At 42.2% G+C, this 20,118-nt stretch overlaps 1 protein-coding gene across 1 annotated transcript in view; it reads right to left on the bottom strand.

Moving 5' to 3' along the window:
* Positions 1 to 2: 2 nt before the first annotated feature.
* The window catches only part of SGCD (sarcoglycan, delta (35kDa dystrophin-associated glycoprotein)), a gene marked incomplete at its 5' end in the record, with an annotated part of 70,819 nt that continues 50,703 nt past the window's right edge, over positions 3 to 20,118 (bottom strand). The window contains 2 exons of the mRNA XM_010012441.1: positions 3 to 338; positions 1,992 to 2,115. Coding sequence (XP_010010743.1) covers positions 165 to 338; positions 1,992 to 2,115 — 298 coding nt within the window. The remainder of the gene's footprint in view (positions 339 to 1,991; positions 2,116 to 20,118) is intronic.

Consider the following 20,118-nt stretch of genomic DNA (forward strand, 5'->3'; position numbering starts at 1 on the left):
ATATATATATTTTTATATATATATTCACACACACGCGCGCGCACACACAAAAAAAGTCTTTGATAGGCTTTCTGTGTTCTAGTAAAAATAGTTGGCAGCTGCAATCTGTGTGACCAGAAACTGGCTTTTGTGCTGCCTGCGATGCCCCCACTGCAAATTGTCTCTCAAAGGCAGACGCTTGTATTTATCTGGCAGGTCGAGCTAGTGCCTGCCTGTGACAGAAACAACCTCCCATTGGGACACACACAGAGCTCGTAGATTTTTTGCCTGGACCCTGCAGAAGAGGAAGATCCTTGAGGCAAGTTAGGTAGTTTGATTTTTGCAGAATTCAACGTTATCTGAAGGCGGAGGCGGGGAGAGAAAGAAAGAGAGAATTAGTGGAAAGCTGTTATTTTCGATCTTGTGTTCAAAGAAGCTTCCATTGGACAACTCAGCTACTACAAAAACTGGGTAGGCAACTGTATTAATACTGATACAAAGCTGGGTGAGCATATGATCTACTTTCACCATGAGCTACCCAAGACCTCCAGTTTGTTTCTGCTCATCTACCCACTGCATTTTCCTGGCTCATAACTTCCTGGGGCACCTCCGTGTTTGGGTGAACCCAACCAGAGTTATCCCACTGCTATGCGGGGTCCCTGCATGGTTCACATCCACACAACAACTTCACTCCCCCACCAGTACTTCTGGCACTGTTATGCTGGCAGGTTCATAGTGCTGACTTTTATGTGTATTTTATGTATACCTGTAACACTTTCATGTTTATTAAAAACAACTTAAATGCTGTAACAGAACTGAATTTCTGTTTATAAAACGGAACATAAAAGTGAACCTGTGGCAGCTTTTAGACACATGGCAGCTACAAGGGAGTGCTCTACCATCACTGAGAAGAGCACAGTAAGATAACCTGCACACCAGAATATTACAGGGTGAGTGACAGTATTTGCTCTTATCTTGCAATTACAGTAAGAATCTCCAGTTCTAGTATTCAACCATCTAATGTCCTGAGAGAGACAGGTCGATATATGCATTTTAAAAGCAACTTGGTGTTAAAAATATTAAGGCAACTGCTTGCAGTAGTGAAATGCCTTGGACTTCAATTGTACTATATTAGCTTATTTGGTTGGGGTTTTTTAATGTTTTTGAGGTTTTTGGTTAACACCAGTGGTCCGGGTTTGAAATGTCTTAAAATGCACATGTTTAGAGATAACAGGAATTGCAATAGAAATCTCATTCCGTTTATTACACCTGGCACTAAGATAACAGAACTTGAGCTTATGTCGAAGCCCTACTGCCAGAGGTTCATGTTCAGTGGGAAGCTCCTCCTGCCGAGGGCCTCAATAGGTTCCCCAGTGGGAGATCCTCAACCACATCCTTCAGTGTCTTCCATCACTGTGGCAGGACGAGGGGATGAGAACCATGTGCCCATGTATTTCTGACACACCAGAAGAAACTTAACACCTATTTTACTTTTGTTCTATGTCATCAGTTTTAGTTATTCTCTCTTCCCCTTTGGGATTTTGCCTAGTGCAACAACCTGTGTCTCCTAATGATCCCTCCGTTCTTTCCAAAATGAAAACATCAGCTACAAAAGCTTTTCAGATCAATACCAGTGAATTAAGCTCTTCCTGTAGAAAAATGTATGATAAAAGATTTAATTACGTTGACCAAGTAAATCTTCTTTTAAAGTGACAAGGAAACAAAGAATTTAGGAGCAGTCTAAATTCTGTATTTTACAGCCACATAAATCTGCTTGAACAACAGATGCTATTACCCAAGCACTTTAAAACTAATGAATCAGCCTTTGCCACAGAGCTTCTCATTTACATGTGAGATGTTCAACCACTGCTAGCAGAAACTAAGCTTGGAAGTCTTGCTGCATCAGTGCTCTCCCACCAGTGTTTCAAACGCAGCAGCTCAGTGACTCAGAAGGAGATCTGCAGGAGATCTGTGGCTTGGTTTGGCTTTGCTGCAGGACGTGCTTTGCTTACCTCTCCATCTTTGGATTCCAGCTTGAGCTCTGTCCTGCACGTTGCTTTCAAGCTGCCGGCCTCGGCGTTGATCTCGATGCCTTTTGGAGCCTCCATCACCAGCGCGCGCGTTGGCGACTCCAGTCTGTAAGAGAGAGGGGAGTTGGAGAGCCTGGTGGGTTGAATGATCATGTTCAATCTCAGGCTGTCATTTTGCACCACCTGACGGACCATTTCATGGCACCTTAGGACCTACTGATGTTCAGATCCACACCTGGTTTAGACAGTGGAAAGAATTCATGCACAATCTGCTAAACCACATCACAAATACAACCTGCTAATCGCAGACTGGTGCGATTAATCTAATCTAATGTATATTTCTGATATGAAATTACCAACTTTGCTATGCTGGATCAAGATGAGAGGTGTAATAAAGCTTCCCCCCATGATCAGCTTGCTCATCTGCAAGTTCAGATTTCTAACTAATCAGTGCTAACAGGGGATATTAGCAAAGCAGGACACCTACACAGAGAGTGCAAGTACTTTTGTTCCTCAAGCCACTGTTTGAGAAGAAACAAATTAGCTGTCCTGACTCCCTATAATGTGAGGTTTGGAAGGGTTTAAAGGATGTAAGGAAACCAATGAAAACAACCAGACTGAAGACCCCAAATTCCTGGCCTCCAGTCCCATGCGTATATCACACTGCTCACAGACGTGCTCCTCTCTGCAGTGCTTCAACCCCTCCAAACCACAGATACTCCACACAGGTATCTGATTACCCTGTTACAGCACTGTCTAACACAGCCAAACTTTTTACTTCAGGCAATTGGGGTTAATGCTGCAAGATATTGAAGTGCAAAGTTCAGTCTTCCTTGCTGATTATCCATTCATAAGTCTTGCATTATACTTGCCTCTTCTCTTCTTTATAATACACTCTCTTATTACTTTCTGTATTGAAAATGATAATAAAAACATTTCTCCCTCTTTGAGAATATCCTCTTAGTTGATTTTATCACCATTTATTTACTGCACCATCACAAAATCGAGACTATGATCTCCCCAGGTGAAGCAAGCAGGCAGACTGGAACAGAAACTGCTCTGCTTTGACTTCTTCAGGCTGGCAGCACTGACAAAACTGAAGCACAGGGCAGCACACAGCACCAAGCTCACTTAGGCAGCTTTTAGGATTGGCTTGCATCACTGCAGTGGCACTTCAGCTGTTTCTCTGCTCCTCATATATAATCATTTGTGCAAGTCAGTGTATTCTTAAATGGACTCCTGCTGGTACTGAAACAACATTATGGGAGACTGAGGGAGAGCTGAATAAATTCAGCTGTATTTATTGCAGCCAACAGTTCAATAAAGCAAAGGCAGAGTTCCCTCTGTGTGGCACTTTTCAAGTTATGACTTTCCCTCTTGTTGCTGTCTTCATATAGCCGCTTTTTGAGCACCTTTCCCTCAAGGTCCCAAACTCATCCATAATTTCCTGGCTGACTCAACTAAATCTAAATTTCAGGGAAGAACTGAAGCATATGCAGACAAAGAAATGAGCACGGGCTCATGGTTACCAGTCTCTGCACAATCTTTCTGAGCTGCATTTTGCTTGCTCTCTATAGGGAAGCTACATCTTATGTAAACCTCCTTTTGATCCCTCCTTTGGAATCACCCCTTGGCTGGATTCTGAGGTTAAGACTGCTGCTACTCAGTTCCTACCACTTCCCCCTTCCGACCGAATTGCAGATTGCTTGAAGGAGTAAAGCTTGCAAAGAGTGATTGCCATTAAATAGTGGTACCTGGGATATGACTCCCTCTGACCTTTCAATTGCAGTAACTGCCTTTCCAGTATCTGTTAGAATTTCTTCATGGTAAAACCGGCCACAGCGCACAACCAAAGGGCTCTGACACATACACTCATTATGGTGGCTGAACACACTGCCTGCCCCACAGTTTCCCTACCGATTTCTCCCCAGGGGTACCCCCACAGGTTCCCTACAGATTTCTCCCCAGGGATACAGTATGTTCTCATCTTCGATGATGTAGCTCACAGGCTCACCCTGAAAAATGCAGGACCCTCTGCTTGCACTAAGCCCCCAGGATGTGAGCTGCAGTGGCTGGGATGCAGGCACACATCCCCTCCTGCTGCCTCTGCTCCACAGGCAGGATCCTCCAGAGCTGAAAGAGAAAGCTGGGGCCAATCATGTCTAAAGTCACTGTAGCTAAATTCACCAGAGGATGTGTCCAAACCCCAAGACAGCTGAGCTAATCTGAGGATAAAATAATTCCCAAGAACCACGGCCAGGTGACTGCACCTCTCCAGCATGTTAGTGACTCTTCAATTTCTTTGATGCCTTGGCTGTCTCTAAGTATTTGTTCATCTGTTAATCTTGTAGCTCTTCTGCCCACTGAGAAATAAATCTTGTAAGTTCAAAACAGCGTTCAGACACCACAGTGCAAATGTACTCATTTGCAGCAGCGGCAGCACTCAATTTGTGCTCTGTTTAGGAGCAGCCTCCCAGTCCCACACCAGTGCTTTACTGGAGAGTGCGAGAGCTGGGAAACTGGGGAATGCCTTCCCATGGTGGGAGGGGGATCAAGACAGGACCTTCTAGCAGATCTTTGCCTGTGGATACAGGTCCCCTTAACATCAAACCAAGTTAAATGCATGCTTTCAACAACCTACCAAGTACCTGGGAATCTACTAGATAACACTGTCCCCAGGTTTTATTCTCTTTTTGTATCTAACGAAGTTACTGACTTATTCTCCCTCCTCCACCCAGTGAAAACCTGTAGGCAGAATAACATAATCTCACAAACACTGAAGAAACCCCATGATTTTAGCAACATCCTAATCCCTGCACATCTTCTTGCCTCACAGAGGCCCAAAGGACCCTCTCGAGCACCTGCCAACAGTCCATGGTGTGCCATGGGACAAACACACAATGCTGGGGCTTTGCTGCTGCTCCATAACCCATCCTGCTCCCCGCAGTACCATGTGCTTTTTAAAGTCAGCCATCCTAAATCACTAGCTCACGCAGCTGCAATCATGCTGACATGCTGAATTAACCAACTTCCATCCCTTTAACATTACAAATACAATCTTTAAGCCCCCCCCCTTTTTTTTTTTACGACCTTAAAGCTACACAAATGAGTGCAAGTCCTATAACAGCAAACTGAAGTTCTTCCAATGATGAGAAACTTGGGCTTGCAGCCTACATGGTTTTGTCCTCATGCTGTGGGTTTGGAGTCTGACTCTTCTCTCTCTTACATGGTCAACACAGGTGTAACTCCATCTGTTTGTACGGGACTTTTTGTTCCAGTTTATGATACTGTAAATGAGGATGAGAAGGTCTTAATACATTTTTCCTTGGCATTTCAGGGCATATGATTGTAAGGGATTTAATTTGCTTGTTTTCTAATATCCCGAATGAAACTCTGAGATACCTGACTTTAAACCAGGACCTAAAAAATCTATGCAAAGCCAGAGAAAGCAGTCGAGGACTTCATGCTCTTGGGGGTTTGAGTAATGTTTACCTAATACTTTCATTTGAATCAAGTGTTTAAGAGACACTCTCCTTTTAAACCTAATTCTGTCTTCCAGAGCAGAACCAATTTGGAGACTAATAATGAAAGAAAATGATTTAGCGATGAACAGATAATTTGTTCAAAATCAACATTTGTTTTCCAGTGTGATACTCTAGAGCTTTCAATAGGATTCACATCCCCCTGTTAGGTGTAAGCCTGTACTTACAGCAGGAGGCTGGAAAGGTGGCTGCATGAATATAGATTGTTTCATTATTTGCTCCTGCTCTTGAATTTTACATCCCAGCAATTGGCACATAAGCCCTTTTTATTGACCATGGGTGCTGCTTATTTTTGCTCCAGTATTGCCAGGATCAGATTCTGATCTCTCTCACAGAGCTGGGCAAGGAGGGTAAATTCACTGCTATCCACAGAGTTACATCTTGCTAAACTCAGGACAAAGAACTGCTGTCAAAGTTGCTCCTGTCCCACCTACAGTCTCCCAGTAGGTGGATGAAGAAACAGTTTCCTACCTGGGTGACTACCCACAACATGGGAACCTCTCCTATGGATCCCAGGGTGTAAAACACAGATAACAGGGTTTTCATAACTATCAAAGTACCCAGGTTCCACTTATTACAACGTGGATTTTGAAAGCACTTTTGAAAATCCCATTAAGCACCTAAATGCCGTAACAAATGTGACCCTTAATCTCAGTTCTTAGTTCTGCAACAGAGGTAATAGCACTTCCCAACTCCATAGGGAGGATGAAAAGGTAAATACATTAGTGGTTTTGAAGCAGTTACCTACTATAATAACTGATGCCAGGTAAGTACTATAGCCAAAGATAGATGGCTGGCAGATGGAGAAGTGATCTTTCCAAAACTGCTATATTAGGCTCTTACCTTCATCAAAAATACTGTTAGTCTTGTTCCTCCCACTGAGCACACTGGGCCTGCATATCGATGTGTGAGATGATATATGCAGGAGAAGCCTTTCTCCAGCTTACCATGCTTAACGGACAGTGCCAAATGTGCTTCTTAAGCCCTTTTACTCAATCCTATCACCAAAGCATCTCACAATTTATAGAGAGGTGATGGCACACGTGTATCTCGCAGTGAACTCTCTCCTGCTGTCGCTGGAAATTCAGTGCTCCTGGGAATCAAAAAGGGAGCAAAATTTTCAGTGCTTCACTTTGAAAACTTCAGCAATAATTTAAAGGAGGTCAGCACAAGAGTTCGTACTGTGTTTTCCCCAAAAGTCATTCTCTTGGAAAGATCATTACTTATCCAGATTTCTGGTTTTCATTTCCTTCATCATAAACAGTCACATTAATCACTCCAGTACCATGGATTACATTTCCTCCTTGTCCCTGTCCTCTCCCCCAGGATAATGTGTTGTTTTCCTTACTATTATGAACAGCCTTTTGAATTTGGGGAGGAAAGAGGATATCTCAGATGTGAAGGCAGTACTACCAGCAGCTAGGGGCTGCTGATGTGCTTCCAATGAAGTGGACACAATTATCCCTAAAAAAATAAAGTTTAATCCAAATAGTTCAGGGTCCAGCATTGATGCAAACAGGACCTGCAATTCATGGCTGGTACCAAAGGTTGCAGCACAGTAGAGAGGTGATCCTCAACAGTTAGTGTGAGTAATGGGACCTATTACTGCCACTATTTATTTACTTATTTATGTACAAGGAATGGCCTCAAGCTTCAGAATTCTTGTCCCCAAGAAAGGATTTTTCAATGTGGGGCACAAACTTGACTTGCAATGTGGAAATGGAAGGAGACGTTTACTCTCGGGAGGTGAGGAGCATATGATGCAGCAGTGTGGTAACATAAGCTAATTTAATTTTGTTTAGAAACCTCTGGACTGAGAATAGAGCATGTACTACTGCAGCTGTAGCCCATTATTTCTAATGACTCTAATTATTTCTTATGGTATCCATCTGACCAGCTGTAAGATTTCACATTGAGCATAAAATTAGCCAGTGTTACCACTGTGCCTGCTTACATCTCATACAATTGGTAAATTATGCTAGCAAGTAAACGTAGAGCTCCATCAATTTGGCAGTAATGAACCAGTGTGTCAGGTTGAAATTTGTTTTCTGTTTTAACTCCCTTGTTTCGATGAAATCAGTGGGATCACCCACTTGCAGTGACTTGCTCTTCTGACTCCATTATTTGTGTGTTATCTTAGATATATCTATTCATAGAGGAAAACAAAATACTTTTCTCCCTATTAACTGGAAGTTAATCAGCTTTTACTGAATTGCAAAACCTCCCATACTTAGTTTCCCTTTCTAGAATGCTTTTAAACATTTTTCCCCTTTCTTTTAGATTTGTCTTACCTTTGCCTGGATTGGAGTGGAAAAAGTTTGGGAGAAGGAACAATAGGTTAGGTCTGGACTCACATGGTGAAAATCTCAAAGGATAAGTTCAAGCAAAGTCTTGTCATCTCCCAAAAAGCAAAATGCTATGCCCTGACTTTACCCTTCATCCCTGGATTTCCTTCCTACTGGAAGGTACTGCCATTTTGTAAGGACAAAATAAGTTAAAATACGGCAACAGTGGCAAGCTTAATATAAAACAGCAAAGAGAAAAAGAGACCTGGCCTTGGTACATCAGAGGGAGAGGTTAAAATCAAAAGAGCATAATGCACAATGCCTTTTTCCAAGATACCATGCTTCTGACAAGATATAACGTAAATGGCCCAGTACAAAAGCAGCAAGTACTCTGAGAGCTTACAGAAGAGATCATCACTAATAAGAAAACATGTATCCCTGTTATTTACTGCCTAGCATTGACATAAATCTTGTTTTCAATTACATGTTAATGAAGCACACCAATTACTGTTTGAATAGGGACATCTGATTACAGTCTCAATCAACAGAAATAAATCTTGCTTATGGAAGGTTTCCAGCATATTTTCTTTAGGAACATTAATTACAGAAGTAAACAAGGATATATTATTATCATGTCATCCAATTGTAAATCCTGCCTATTGCTGTAAATACTGATACTGAAAGCGTGTATCACCATACAGTTTCTAGTGTTTATGCTGCAAGTGACAGTTCCAGTGCAGCCATACTCTGAAACAGATTTGTATGGCTGGTGGTCCAAAGCCTCATGTAATTCCTAATACCCAGCGGACAATGCATGAAAATTCTTTCAGCTGTCATCCACAAACCATGGTTAATACCTAAGGAAAATCCAGTTAAATCTGTCAGAGACCTGACAGGAGCAGAGGTCTAATGATGCTTTATTGGAAATTACAGTCTTCTAATTGAGCTAGAAATAAGTCTGGTGCAAATGGCAAGGGGTGCAATGACTTTGCTTCTCTGTATTTGGGCAACACAGATGCTAAAGAGATTTTGTACAAAGCTGAGTCAAGAGAAAAAGGTATTGAGAAAATAATATAAATTACCCTTGTACTTGACATTGTTCATAAGCTTTAATATTTCCTTGGATAAGGATCCTGGTGAACATGCAGCATGAATAGCCCAGCTTGGACTCTGCAAGTGCTGCAGTCCTTGATGGATGAATGAATGGGTGAGTGTATGCATGTGTGTTTATGGGTACCTGTTTGCTTGCTCCATCCTCCCCTCTTGGTGTGCTGCATCAGTCAAGTCCTGACCATTTCTCCCTGCTTCAGCTCTGCTAATTCCATCTCAAGCTAATGCCTTAAATCTTCTTTTAGAACTTTCCTCGTCTCTTTATTTTCTTTTCTCCTCTTTTTTTTTTTTTTTTTTTTTTTTTTTTAAATAGAGCTCTTACAGCTGCAATACAAAAAGGAGGGCTTAAGCACAAGAAGTGTAAGAAATCTGCTGCCGGTTCTGCTAACTTCAGTTTAGTGCCGAACAAACTAGCTGTTTATATATTTTTCACCTAACTTGAGCTACAGGTACTGTGTTTAGAGAACTCTTCCTAAACAGAGTCCATACTGAAACAAAACTCTCCTGACTATGTAACAGAAATATCTTAGTATCTCTTCAGAGATTACAACTCCAAGAGGAGAGTTAATTGAGTAACAGGAGTGGTTTGCAACCATTACAGAGCAGGTCAAAGCCAGCATTAGGAATTGGCTCATATTCAAAGAAGAGTTGTGTGGGACTAGATAAATGAGGAACAGGAGGAGTTTGCAGGTATGGTACCAGCTTGCAGCACTAAGCAGGTGAGAACCAGCTCTCGTTTTCTTCTTAAAAAAGACTACATTCCTCAGTATGGAAAAGTCAGAGCATGTAGTTCCTCCCAGCGCACTGCAAATCCCCTGTTGTAGTCTGCCAGTACACTTTGCACTAGCTGAAGTTTATTGAGAGCACTAAAAAATAGCAAAAGTAGAAAAACATGAATGAGCCAAAGCACAATTGTAAATTATTTGTGATTGCCTATCGTGGTACAGCATGAGGATTGTTGAAGGGGATGTAATTATGTGATGTTGTCCTATATGTTCTAGGGTTTTGGTTTAGTTTTTTGACTTTTCAGGTAATTTCTGGAATGGTTTACAAGAAGCCAGATACAGTATTTAGAGGACAAAGCCAGAGACCAAACCAGAAGATACCAAATTTATCTAGGGAGAAAAAAAGTACTGTTTAATACTGTTGAGATCTAGTTTCGTTCTGAAGTGGAGAAGTGGTGAAGGGTAGAGATTGTCAAAGAAAAAAGTGTGAGATTAATGTTTAGCAAAGCGAAGATATGAATGAGAAAATTAAAACCATCTGGATAATTAAAAAATTCTGTTGCTTGTAAGTCAAGAAAGGAAATTATCATAGAAATTAGGAGATAGTTGAAAACGATGTGTGGTAAATACAGAAGTGGTTTAAGAAGATAATGTGTTTAAGTGGCCAGGGAATGGATTCAGGGATGCAAAATGAATTATTCCTATTTTAAGTGAAGAGATGACTGCAACTTCACCCTCCTCACCCCGTGGGTTGTAAGCAAACTGGTCTTGCTCCGAGTCCCTGCTGTGCCTGCCAAACCCGAGCAGAGAGCTGTCTGCAGGATTACCTCTGTCCTGAGTCATTAGCGAGCCATGTGGTGGGAAACCTCCTCTGGCTGAGGCCAGAAGAAGATTCTGAGTGGCTGCGGGCCTCATCCTGAGCAGGCACAGTGCCCCTGAGCATCGCTGTGTACAGGAGTTATCAGTTGAGAGCACGGGCATGATTAATAAGACCATAGCAATTGTAGGTGGGACTGAGAAGATTCAGACCATAGACAATAGCCCTGTATGTTAATATAACCTTGGGGGTTAAGGTCCTTTCCAACCCTAACTATTCTATAAACTCTGCCAGTAACCAGCCATACGAGACATTATGAAATACAGGAGCCAAGAGTCAGCTCTGGCTGGAGCAAAATCAAAGGACAGATGTTCCTGGCACGGTCAGAAGTGGGGCAGTAAATGACATTATCACAGAGCAGGCTGAGCTCTAACTAAGCCACAGCGCTGCTATTGATGGTGCTAGCTGGAACTTAAGAGCCTGTAATCATTTTTATTACAAAAACCCCACCACTAACTGTCTCTTGTCACAAGTTACGTAGTCTGGGTCAAGACTGGTCAAGTAATGGTCTGGAAATCCTTTTGTGGCTGTGAGTGCTAACCACAGGATTGGAGCTGCAGCACAACCATACCTCTGCTCCTGCTGACCACAGCTTCTCTGCCCTCCCAGCATGACAAAGTAACAGGCTTTGTAGTTAGATACGCCCCATCTACTACCTAAACCACCCTTTTTCTGCTTGTCTGATGCACCTTGTTACCTAACTTCCTGCAGTAAAATAAAACAAATCGAAACAAAATAAAATCCTCCGCCTGTTGGGTACATTAATGAGCATGCTCATTTCACACATGGAGAAAAACAATTGCTTTTTATGTTACCATAATTGCCTAAACCACAAATGCATTTTTCAGAAACAAGGCTGGGCTGGTGTAAGTTTCTAATTACAGGTTGAAAGCTTCTAATTAAAAGGCATAAATTGGAAGAAACCTTTTTAACCAGAATTACAGAAGAGGCTGCTAAGATTGGGTATTATCTCGACATACTCTCACCAAGCAGGGAGGAGAAAAGGCAACAGAAACAAGGCATGGCAGTGATTCATCGGGGCCACTGACACCACTTGCTACCTAATGTCTAATGAAGTGCTGCTATCAGGAATGTGGAGGAGGTGAACACATCACAGAGCAGGTCTGTGGGGCCACCAAATTTCAGAGCAACCCTGGGCCACTGGAGCAGGGAGAAGGGCAGCTACACTGCAGCCTGGAGGTAATGGCTGAGGCTGAAGTAGGCTTTTTCCTGAAGTTTATTCTGGCTTCTGGATGGTGGCAGGAGGACAAAAGTCACCTGAGTTGGCCTAAAGTTATGAACCCTGATGGGAAGATGGTACTCGAGTCAGCTAAAGCTTGCCAGATTAACCCACAAAATATTTGTTAAGATAGATATTACACAGTGCTCTTTGGGGTGACTTTCATATGCAGCCAGTGGCTGGCCACTGGGTCAATTTGGGGCAACTCACCACTACTTTCATGGCTTATTCTTCTGCTCTGCTTTCAAAGAAGGCAGCATGATGCCTATTTTTTGTCTTATTTTGTGTTTTAGGGTGTTAAATAATCGTGCTGAGCAGAGCAGCATGTCATCACCGACAGAGAAATCACTTTCTTGTGATAACCCAACATACTCAAATGAGAGGATTACTGGCAGGGGTGCAGTGCTATGCAAATACGGCAGTCATTATCATCAGTACTTTGCATGCAGTCTTCTGCATCAGAACTGCTCTACAAAGAGAAGAAATGTTGATCTAGATTTCCATTTTAAAATTCTGTTTGAAGTCTACCTGTCATGGGATTTTTGCCTGCTGTTTGGTCAGGCATAAAGGAAAAGGGTCAGGTAGACTAAATCACATACAGATAGCGCACAGATTCAGCCTACAGCACTTTCTGCAATGATGGTTTACTTATCTTCTCCAATGATTTATTCTATTTCTTATAAAAAGACTGGACTTAATAGTAAGTGACTTACAATGAGAAATACAGAGATAACAAAACTAAAAAGGATTTGAAATGGTAAAATAAAAAACCTGCTGTATAAAAAGGTGTGTTTGTATGCATCATATACTTGGTGATGATAGCCTTTGGAAACATGCACACACTTCCCTAAGTGGATTTGAAGAGCTTATTTAGCATGACAATTTGGCTACAACCCGATGGCTATTTCTGAAAACCCATTTATAGACCTTCAGACATTCATACTCCCTTGGCATATCCATTCATTGTACAGTCAATTTATAATGATTCCACCAAATTAAATCTTTATTAACAAACTTATTGACTCTGGCTTTGACTTTTTGTCCCCCTTTCTAATTAACTGCAGTAATGAGACAAGCAACATCCAATATAACATCTGACCAAACATTTTGTTTAAAACCTGCAGTTTATTTCAAGCAGCTTCACAAAACATGAAGGCTGAAGTGCTATTTACTAAATGTCAATTTTCACACTCTGTTGAACCTTTTCTGAAGCTTGTCAACCACAAATCTGTAGTCATTTTTCCCCCTTTGATCAGACCTATATAGAGCATATAACAGGTTTTCAGTTACTTTTCATTTTTATGCAGATGTTCTATTTGCTGTCCCCAGTATACTTCACAAAATGGTAAATATGCATAAATTGTAAATCTAAAGGGATGCATACACCAAATTTGTGGTCACAATTTACACCAGCAATACAGCCGTATGTCTGCATGCGTAAGGCCACAGGAATGATCTAGACTCCTCAAATCTAGCATGTTACCATGCAACAATACTGCAGTATCCTCTTTCCAAATGTGCTGGGCTCCTGCTCAGAGTTAGGGAGGTGTTTCACTCTCCACACCACTTGTGCCCAGCCTTGCTCCCTGGTTAGAGGCGTAATTCCTATTTCCAGCTATGATACCCTGCCCTGCTTCTTTGTACAAGTAACTATGACCATGCACAAAGATGTAGGACTTGGGTCCAGTGCAAAGAAATACCTTTTACAGAGTGAAAACCACTGGCGATCACTAAAGTTGACCTAACTCTTCCCACACTTATTACTACTTGCTAAAGGTGGTGTAGCAAAGAGGGATGACAAAAAATGCTGTCTAGGTCAGGATACTACCATTGAATAGGACAATAACCAGTGTCTAGTCTGATTTCTGGCATAAGCCAGCCTGGAAGTCAGTTACTCATTCCTGTATCAAACCCAGCTGAACTGAAACCTGCTTCTTAACAACATAGACAACTTATTAAAAAGTATCCTCTGAGGTAAGATGCCTCTACATCCCTCCTTCATACTCCATAACCTATTTTGACAATTCAGAACTTACAATGTGCAGTAGAGAATACAAACAAGTGACAAAAGAACACATTTCTCCGGAGGAACACCAAGACAAAGCCAAGGAACAGCTAAGACAGAGACTGAGAGAGGGGCCCAGTGCTCCCCTGTGTGACCAGTTGCAATTTCGGCACCATGGACTTTGGCAGGGCAACTGGAGGGATGGGAAGTACTTGAAGAAGTTAATCTCAAAGCTCTTTGATAGTCTAGAACTGAAAATCTTAAAGCTATTTGAGATTTCAAATTAATTTCTTGCTTTCAAACATGCAAAGGGAAATAGATTGGGAAATGGTACAGAGAAGAAAATAAAGGGATTGTGTGGGTGGGTGGAGGGAGGAATGAGCAGAGAGAGGAAGAGATCAGGAAACCAAAAACCCCCAAACTTGTTGAAGAAGAGAGTATGGAGCTGTGTCCAAAGGGACTACTTTAATTCTGGAAACAGGATGTTTTGCAAATTCTTAGCAGCAATTTATCTTCAGCTAAAAATGAAACTGTTTTCTGTTTGTCTTTTGCATATAATCACTCCTGAGTAAAACAGGAATTTTAAGCTAAGATTTGTCAGTCTTTCAAGAGTGATATGCTAGATGACAGTTTTCTTAACTAAAAGAGAAACTAAGCCTGGTGGTGGCAATTCACCCTATGCTGGGAGATGACCATATTGGCATGAACCTACCTCTCCATAGGGCAACATCCCTCCTCCACCTGGAACTGGTGGGAACTGGGAGCTATGAAGCTCTGCTGCTCACAGGTACTTGTCTCAAGAAGCTGTGATCCCTTCTCCTAGCTCTGCTTATGCTATTTGCTATGTGCCACTGTGCTGTCGCTGGCATCCATGCTGTAGGTTGTTGACCTTGTTTGTTCTTCAGCTCCTTGGGTCAGCCACAGCAGAATGAGAAATCGTTCAACATTTCTTGCCTTCCACGAGATTCCTTCTGTCTTTCCTTGGGCAAGTCTGCTTTTTGAAGGTAATAACCTCCCTCATATGACTTTTAAGTAGATAACAAAGAGACAATTACAGCTGCTAAAGGAAGAGGTCAAATGGAGGTGAAATGAAGTGGATTTAAAAAAGCCTCCGCACCATTCAGTGGCACAAATCACTTCCTAGAACAGGTTTTTAGCTGGGAATTTAATTCCATTTCATTTTACTCTATTTTATTTTGATTTTAAAGAGTGGCAGGCAGGTAGGAGGACTGTCTTTGTGGCTGAAGCATTGCAATTCAATTTCCGGCTTTGTGATGAACTGCCTTTGCGACCCTGTCTGAGCACTTTCAGTGCTCCCTGGTTTTACTGCAGTATAGCAGCGGTGGGGATGGCTCAGCACAGCCCAGGAGGGGTAATTCTCCCCAAAACCACAAAGTGATAGAAGTGAGTCTTCGCTGCTGATTTCTACCAGTACCCAAGGCAACTTTCTCATAACAGACTGCCACCCCTAATGCAGAGCATGGCTCTGAGCCATTACCTCCACAAAGAACTTCACCAGAAGGTCTCATGTGGTGAGAATGCCCCCAGGAACACAGAGGTAACCCCATGGACTTCCCAAGTACTACCCTTAAAAGAACTCAATACAGTTACCTTGGGAAAGGAAATTAGACCTTAAAATCAAATTATTCTTTTGCATGGCCAAACAAAACAATAACCAACAACAATCAAAGCCACGAGGTATCTTATTTTTTTTCCTGGAATGCCTTCCTTTTTCAGAATTGCCTGCACCCTCATGGTATCTCTCAGCAGGCATGTTAACACTATTGATTGTCTGCTCAGTAGGTAGGAGGGAAAATAAAACAGGCAAGAGCTTAACTCTGTTTAGGTACCTGCAATGCATGTGGCCACCACTGCTAAAACCTTCCCAGTGGAAATTACTACTATAGTCTTCATCTGTGCTAGTAACCAAAGCCACCACTGAGCCAAAAAGGGCTGGACTAGGGTATGTTTCTTCCCTTCTCTTTAAAATGCTGGTTTGTTTCTGTTCTTTGAAGCAAAAGGTATGAGAGATGTTGTGATTGTTTTCAATTTCATCGAAGCTGCCACTCTGCCAAATGCCAGCTGCAGACAGAGAAGTGCTATGCGCCAGTGCTGGCCTCTCACGCCCCTAGCATGGGCAACACCAACATTCATTATTCCTTGTAACACCCCCATTGTTCCTTGTGACACCCCTTGTAACTGGTCAATTCCAGTTCCAGAAGATTGAATCCTCACTTTGTGGCCCCAAGGAAATAAGGACATTAGCACCATGTCCACACACCATGCTGAGGAGTCACTGGGTTCAACACTGGATGTCCCGAACCAGTACCACTGCCCCCTTGGTAACATTTCTACAGCATTATGCACCATAAGAACTTGTTTCACCTACAGCATTTAGGAACTAATCCTATGTAAGAAAAGATAAGCCAAAGATGCTCTGGTTACCCAGACACAATTAGCTGTGAATTGGAAGGGAATATAATTAAAGCACAGGACCATTACAGAAGACTGGAGACCTGTAAAGATGCTTATATGCCTGCTAGCCTGCTTTTAAAATTCTGCTGCTGCATCCTTCTGTGCCCACTGCATGTGAAGGAGGTCGCTGCATGTGACTTTCATGTAGTATCTGATGATGGATCTTCTGGCCTAAATGATTTTCATTCCTACGTAACATACCACATTAAGACTCCCTGGACTCAATAAAACACGGACAATGGGATCGTGAGTCCCACCACACACATCTTTGAATAGAATCTGACTCTGGCTTAAAAGAGGAGGGGAGAGGGAGAGAGCTGCCTCTTACAAAACTTGGAAATTGCCAAAGGATTAGTTTTCTGTCCCTCAGATATTAAGTTCACCGCAGCTCTCCGTCTTACTCCAATGACTTTCACATTCCTTTTCCCATGTGCTGCTGCAGAGCAAGTTTCCAGGTACAAACAACAGCTGCTGAATACGAACAATTTCAAACAATACAAAAATTGGCAATTTTTGGTTTATAGGTGATGACAGTAACGGAGCACTGAGGGCAAACCCACTGAAACCACACCACCCCTCAAACCAGTATGAACAACTGGTTTCATTTCAACTCTTCTGCCACTTCAGAAGAGTTCAAACCAGGTCAGACCTGCCTTCCCGCAGGCTGTGGAGCCATGCTCCTCCAATGGGAATGCCTGCCTGGGGCTGCAGAGCATGGCCCGCTCTGGCAGGGAGCAGCTCTGGCAGTGGGGGTGCAGAGTGAAAGCTGGGGACAGGTTTTATCCAGCGATGCTGACTACACTCCTAATATGCCTCTACAATGACAGTATACAGAGTATCTGTATCTCCTCTAAAGGCTATCTTTTATAAAGCAGTCACATCCTGACAGTCATGCTGCTTTAACTTTACTGCTCTAGTTAGAGGTATAATGTGAGAAGAGCTTAAAGAGATAACCGAACAGGCCTGTTTTAATTGTTCCCACTAGACCTGTGCTCTGTGACCTTGGATATCTACAGAGCCATAAATCTGAGCTTTGATTGCTGTTCCCATAGTGACTGGCAGGAAGAACACACTGGAGGGTGGACTAGGACAGCTTCAAGCAGGCAAGCAGCAACTGGAAATGATTAAGTTCAGAAGCTCTGGGGACACTAATGTCACTGCAGGCCAGCCAACCTGGAAGATAAACATTGCTGGGCACTGCGAAAATGATTTTTCTATTTGCTTTCCACTGAGAGAGTGAATGAGGCTACACTATAGGCACTAGGTTTGGCAAATGAGACTGTGAGCTCTTCTAAGGCAAATTTACCAGTCCTTCCTGCTGCTGAAGATGTTAAAGCTGCTAGCTAGGCATACTTACTGTTGAGGAACAGGAACACCAGCCCTTGAGCTCAGATAGACCTGCAGAGCAGGCACAGTTGATATATGGAGAACATTTCTTTACCTGGAGCAACACACAAAAAGCTGCCAGGTACCTGAGCTGTCCCTCTTCTAATGCCAAAGCCAGCGTGGTTATTTCTAGAGTGCTCTGGCATTATGCACCACAGGCTGCCACAGGGTTTGGTGTGGAAACCTTTGGCATCCCACTCCAGAAGATTAAGGACCTGTGGATGCACAAGAGGAGAAGAATGCAGCTTGCCCTGCAAATGTCACATCCAGTTCTCACTGTCACTGTGCTCTGTGCCGTGAATACAAAAATAGAATTCAAATAGCTCTAAACACTCCTATTTCAATATAAGAAATGGTAAGGTTTCAGGAGAAAAAAGTAGAGGCACATGCTGGCGGCCTAAGTATATATAAAAGCAGCTCAGGAATATTTATATTAGCAGAGTGCACAGCAGGAAAAGCTAGGCTGTGCTAATGGTAAAGCTGCCAGAGTGTTTCTGAGTGACTTGTTCAATAGCACAACGTGGTGTGCTCGCTGGCTGCCCATCCATACGCAGTTTCATTAACTCCCCAGAAATCAGGGCCTTACACATCACAGAATAATGGAACTTACACATGGTCAAATCTAGCACCACCCATAGATCACTCAAAGTTACAACGCTCTGAAAGCCAACAGCCTAACCATCTCTATGAGTATATTAAGGTTTGGAACAGAAAATAGCTGTTCTACCATCCAGCATAAACCAGCAATTATTCAGATGGAAAGTAACACTGAATCTACCTGTCTGTACACTTTGTACTCTATGCAAAGTCTCCAATTCACTTATATTAAACTCTTCAGACCTCGGTATTGTGGCAACTCTACTGCCAGAAGAAAACAGATAAGCCAGTAAAAGAGCAAGTACAAGGCATCACTTCTCCCTTACCACATACAGCACTTTTACATATACACACAGGTCTCTTAAAAACAGGATAATTCTGTCACATTTTGAAATCAAGATTGCATGCTCTTTTATGAGAAGTTCAGAGGCATGCCACAGGGAGACACCATACTGCTTTCATGAGACAACTGATCATCCCCAGTCTCTTCTCTGTGCCTGTAGCCTTTCACTGAAAGCAGATCCTGTCATTTTTCAAGTAGCCGAGTCAGATTTGCAAAGTCTGCACATTCTTATGGTGACCACAAGCACTTAAAGCATCAGCTGGATTTTTTTTTCTAAGTTTGATTCCTCTTTGTTTTTAACCAAGTAGAAAACACCAGAATTGCCCAAAATTCTTCTTTAAAATGACCAGCTTGTGACCTCCCGACGTTTACACAGTATGGACCATCATACTCTGAAAAATCAAGAAGTATTATAAAAAATGAACCCTTCAGGTGCTCAAATGTCTAAAGTTACTTCTGGAAATGTTAACTAGTGAAGCATATAAAAGTGCCTGATGGGTCCTAATAGATAACACATATACTAGTAGCTTCCCCAGAATACTCATCTCTGAAAAGAAGGAAGTTCTGCAGAAGTGGCCTGGATAGCTCCATAAATCAATGCCACCCTATTAATTCCTGACAGCTACTAAAATTTAAAGGATGATCAATTTTAAGGATTGGTCCTACAGAAGTCTTGCAATTGTTCTTTCAAGAGAGCCATAATCTCCATTTGGGGAGCAAGAGAACCATTATATGTAAGTATTCAGTAACTCTGATGAAATTTCAGCCTAGCTCTTGACAGCTAATTTTGTTATTCATCACTCTAAGCAAAAGCACAGCAAAAGATGTTGCTTTTGTTTCTGGAAATTCAAACTGGAGTAGGAAAGCCAGACATGAAGGAAATCGTATGTGCTTTGCTCCACTTAGAAACAGAGAACTGGCATCCAGCTAGAGGAAATCTTCCTCAAAGAGATGATTATGAAACCAACACTCACTTTGGTGTTGCACAGACATTTCGACATACTTTTAATGTGTATCTGAGCAACTTTGCCTGCAGAACTCCTATTGCATTGACACCAATTCCCCTTTCAAGTCACATCAGTTCACAAGGAATGATGCAACATCATTGAAAATGTGCATGTGTTTATTAGAGATTACAGCATAAGATATACAGGCACCTTGAAATATATTTCAGACTGCGGTGGCAGGCAGAGTGACTGAATATATGTCAGAGGTTTATGATGAACTCTAAAGTGTCTTCATTTAAGAGACAAAATCCTTTTTTATAGGCATCCTTTATTGCTTGATTTATTCTTTCTATCTGTAACTAACCTCTACACTCAGATTTAGACTCCTGATGTGATGTTGTTTGAATGCCATGCACCTCAGAGCTCTGCAAAATGTTCTGACAAATTCATTGCTTGGCCCCCTCTCACTGTTCAGAACAAAGCTAATGGATGGACAGATTAAATGATACCCCACTCCTCAACTGAGAACCCATAAAATCAACATATTTAGTGGGTGTTTTAGAAAAATCTGTCACAT

The sequence above is a fragment of the Nestor notabilis genome, unplaced genomic scaffold (assembly GCF_000696875.1).
Source record: "Nestor notabilis isolate BGI_N333 unplaced genomic scaffold, ASM69687v1 scaffold3004, whole genome shotgun sequence".
NCBI lineage: Eukaryota > Metazoa > Chordata > Aves > Psittaciformes > Psittacidae > Nestor > Nestor notabilis.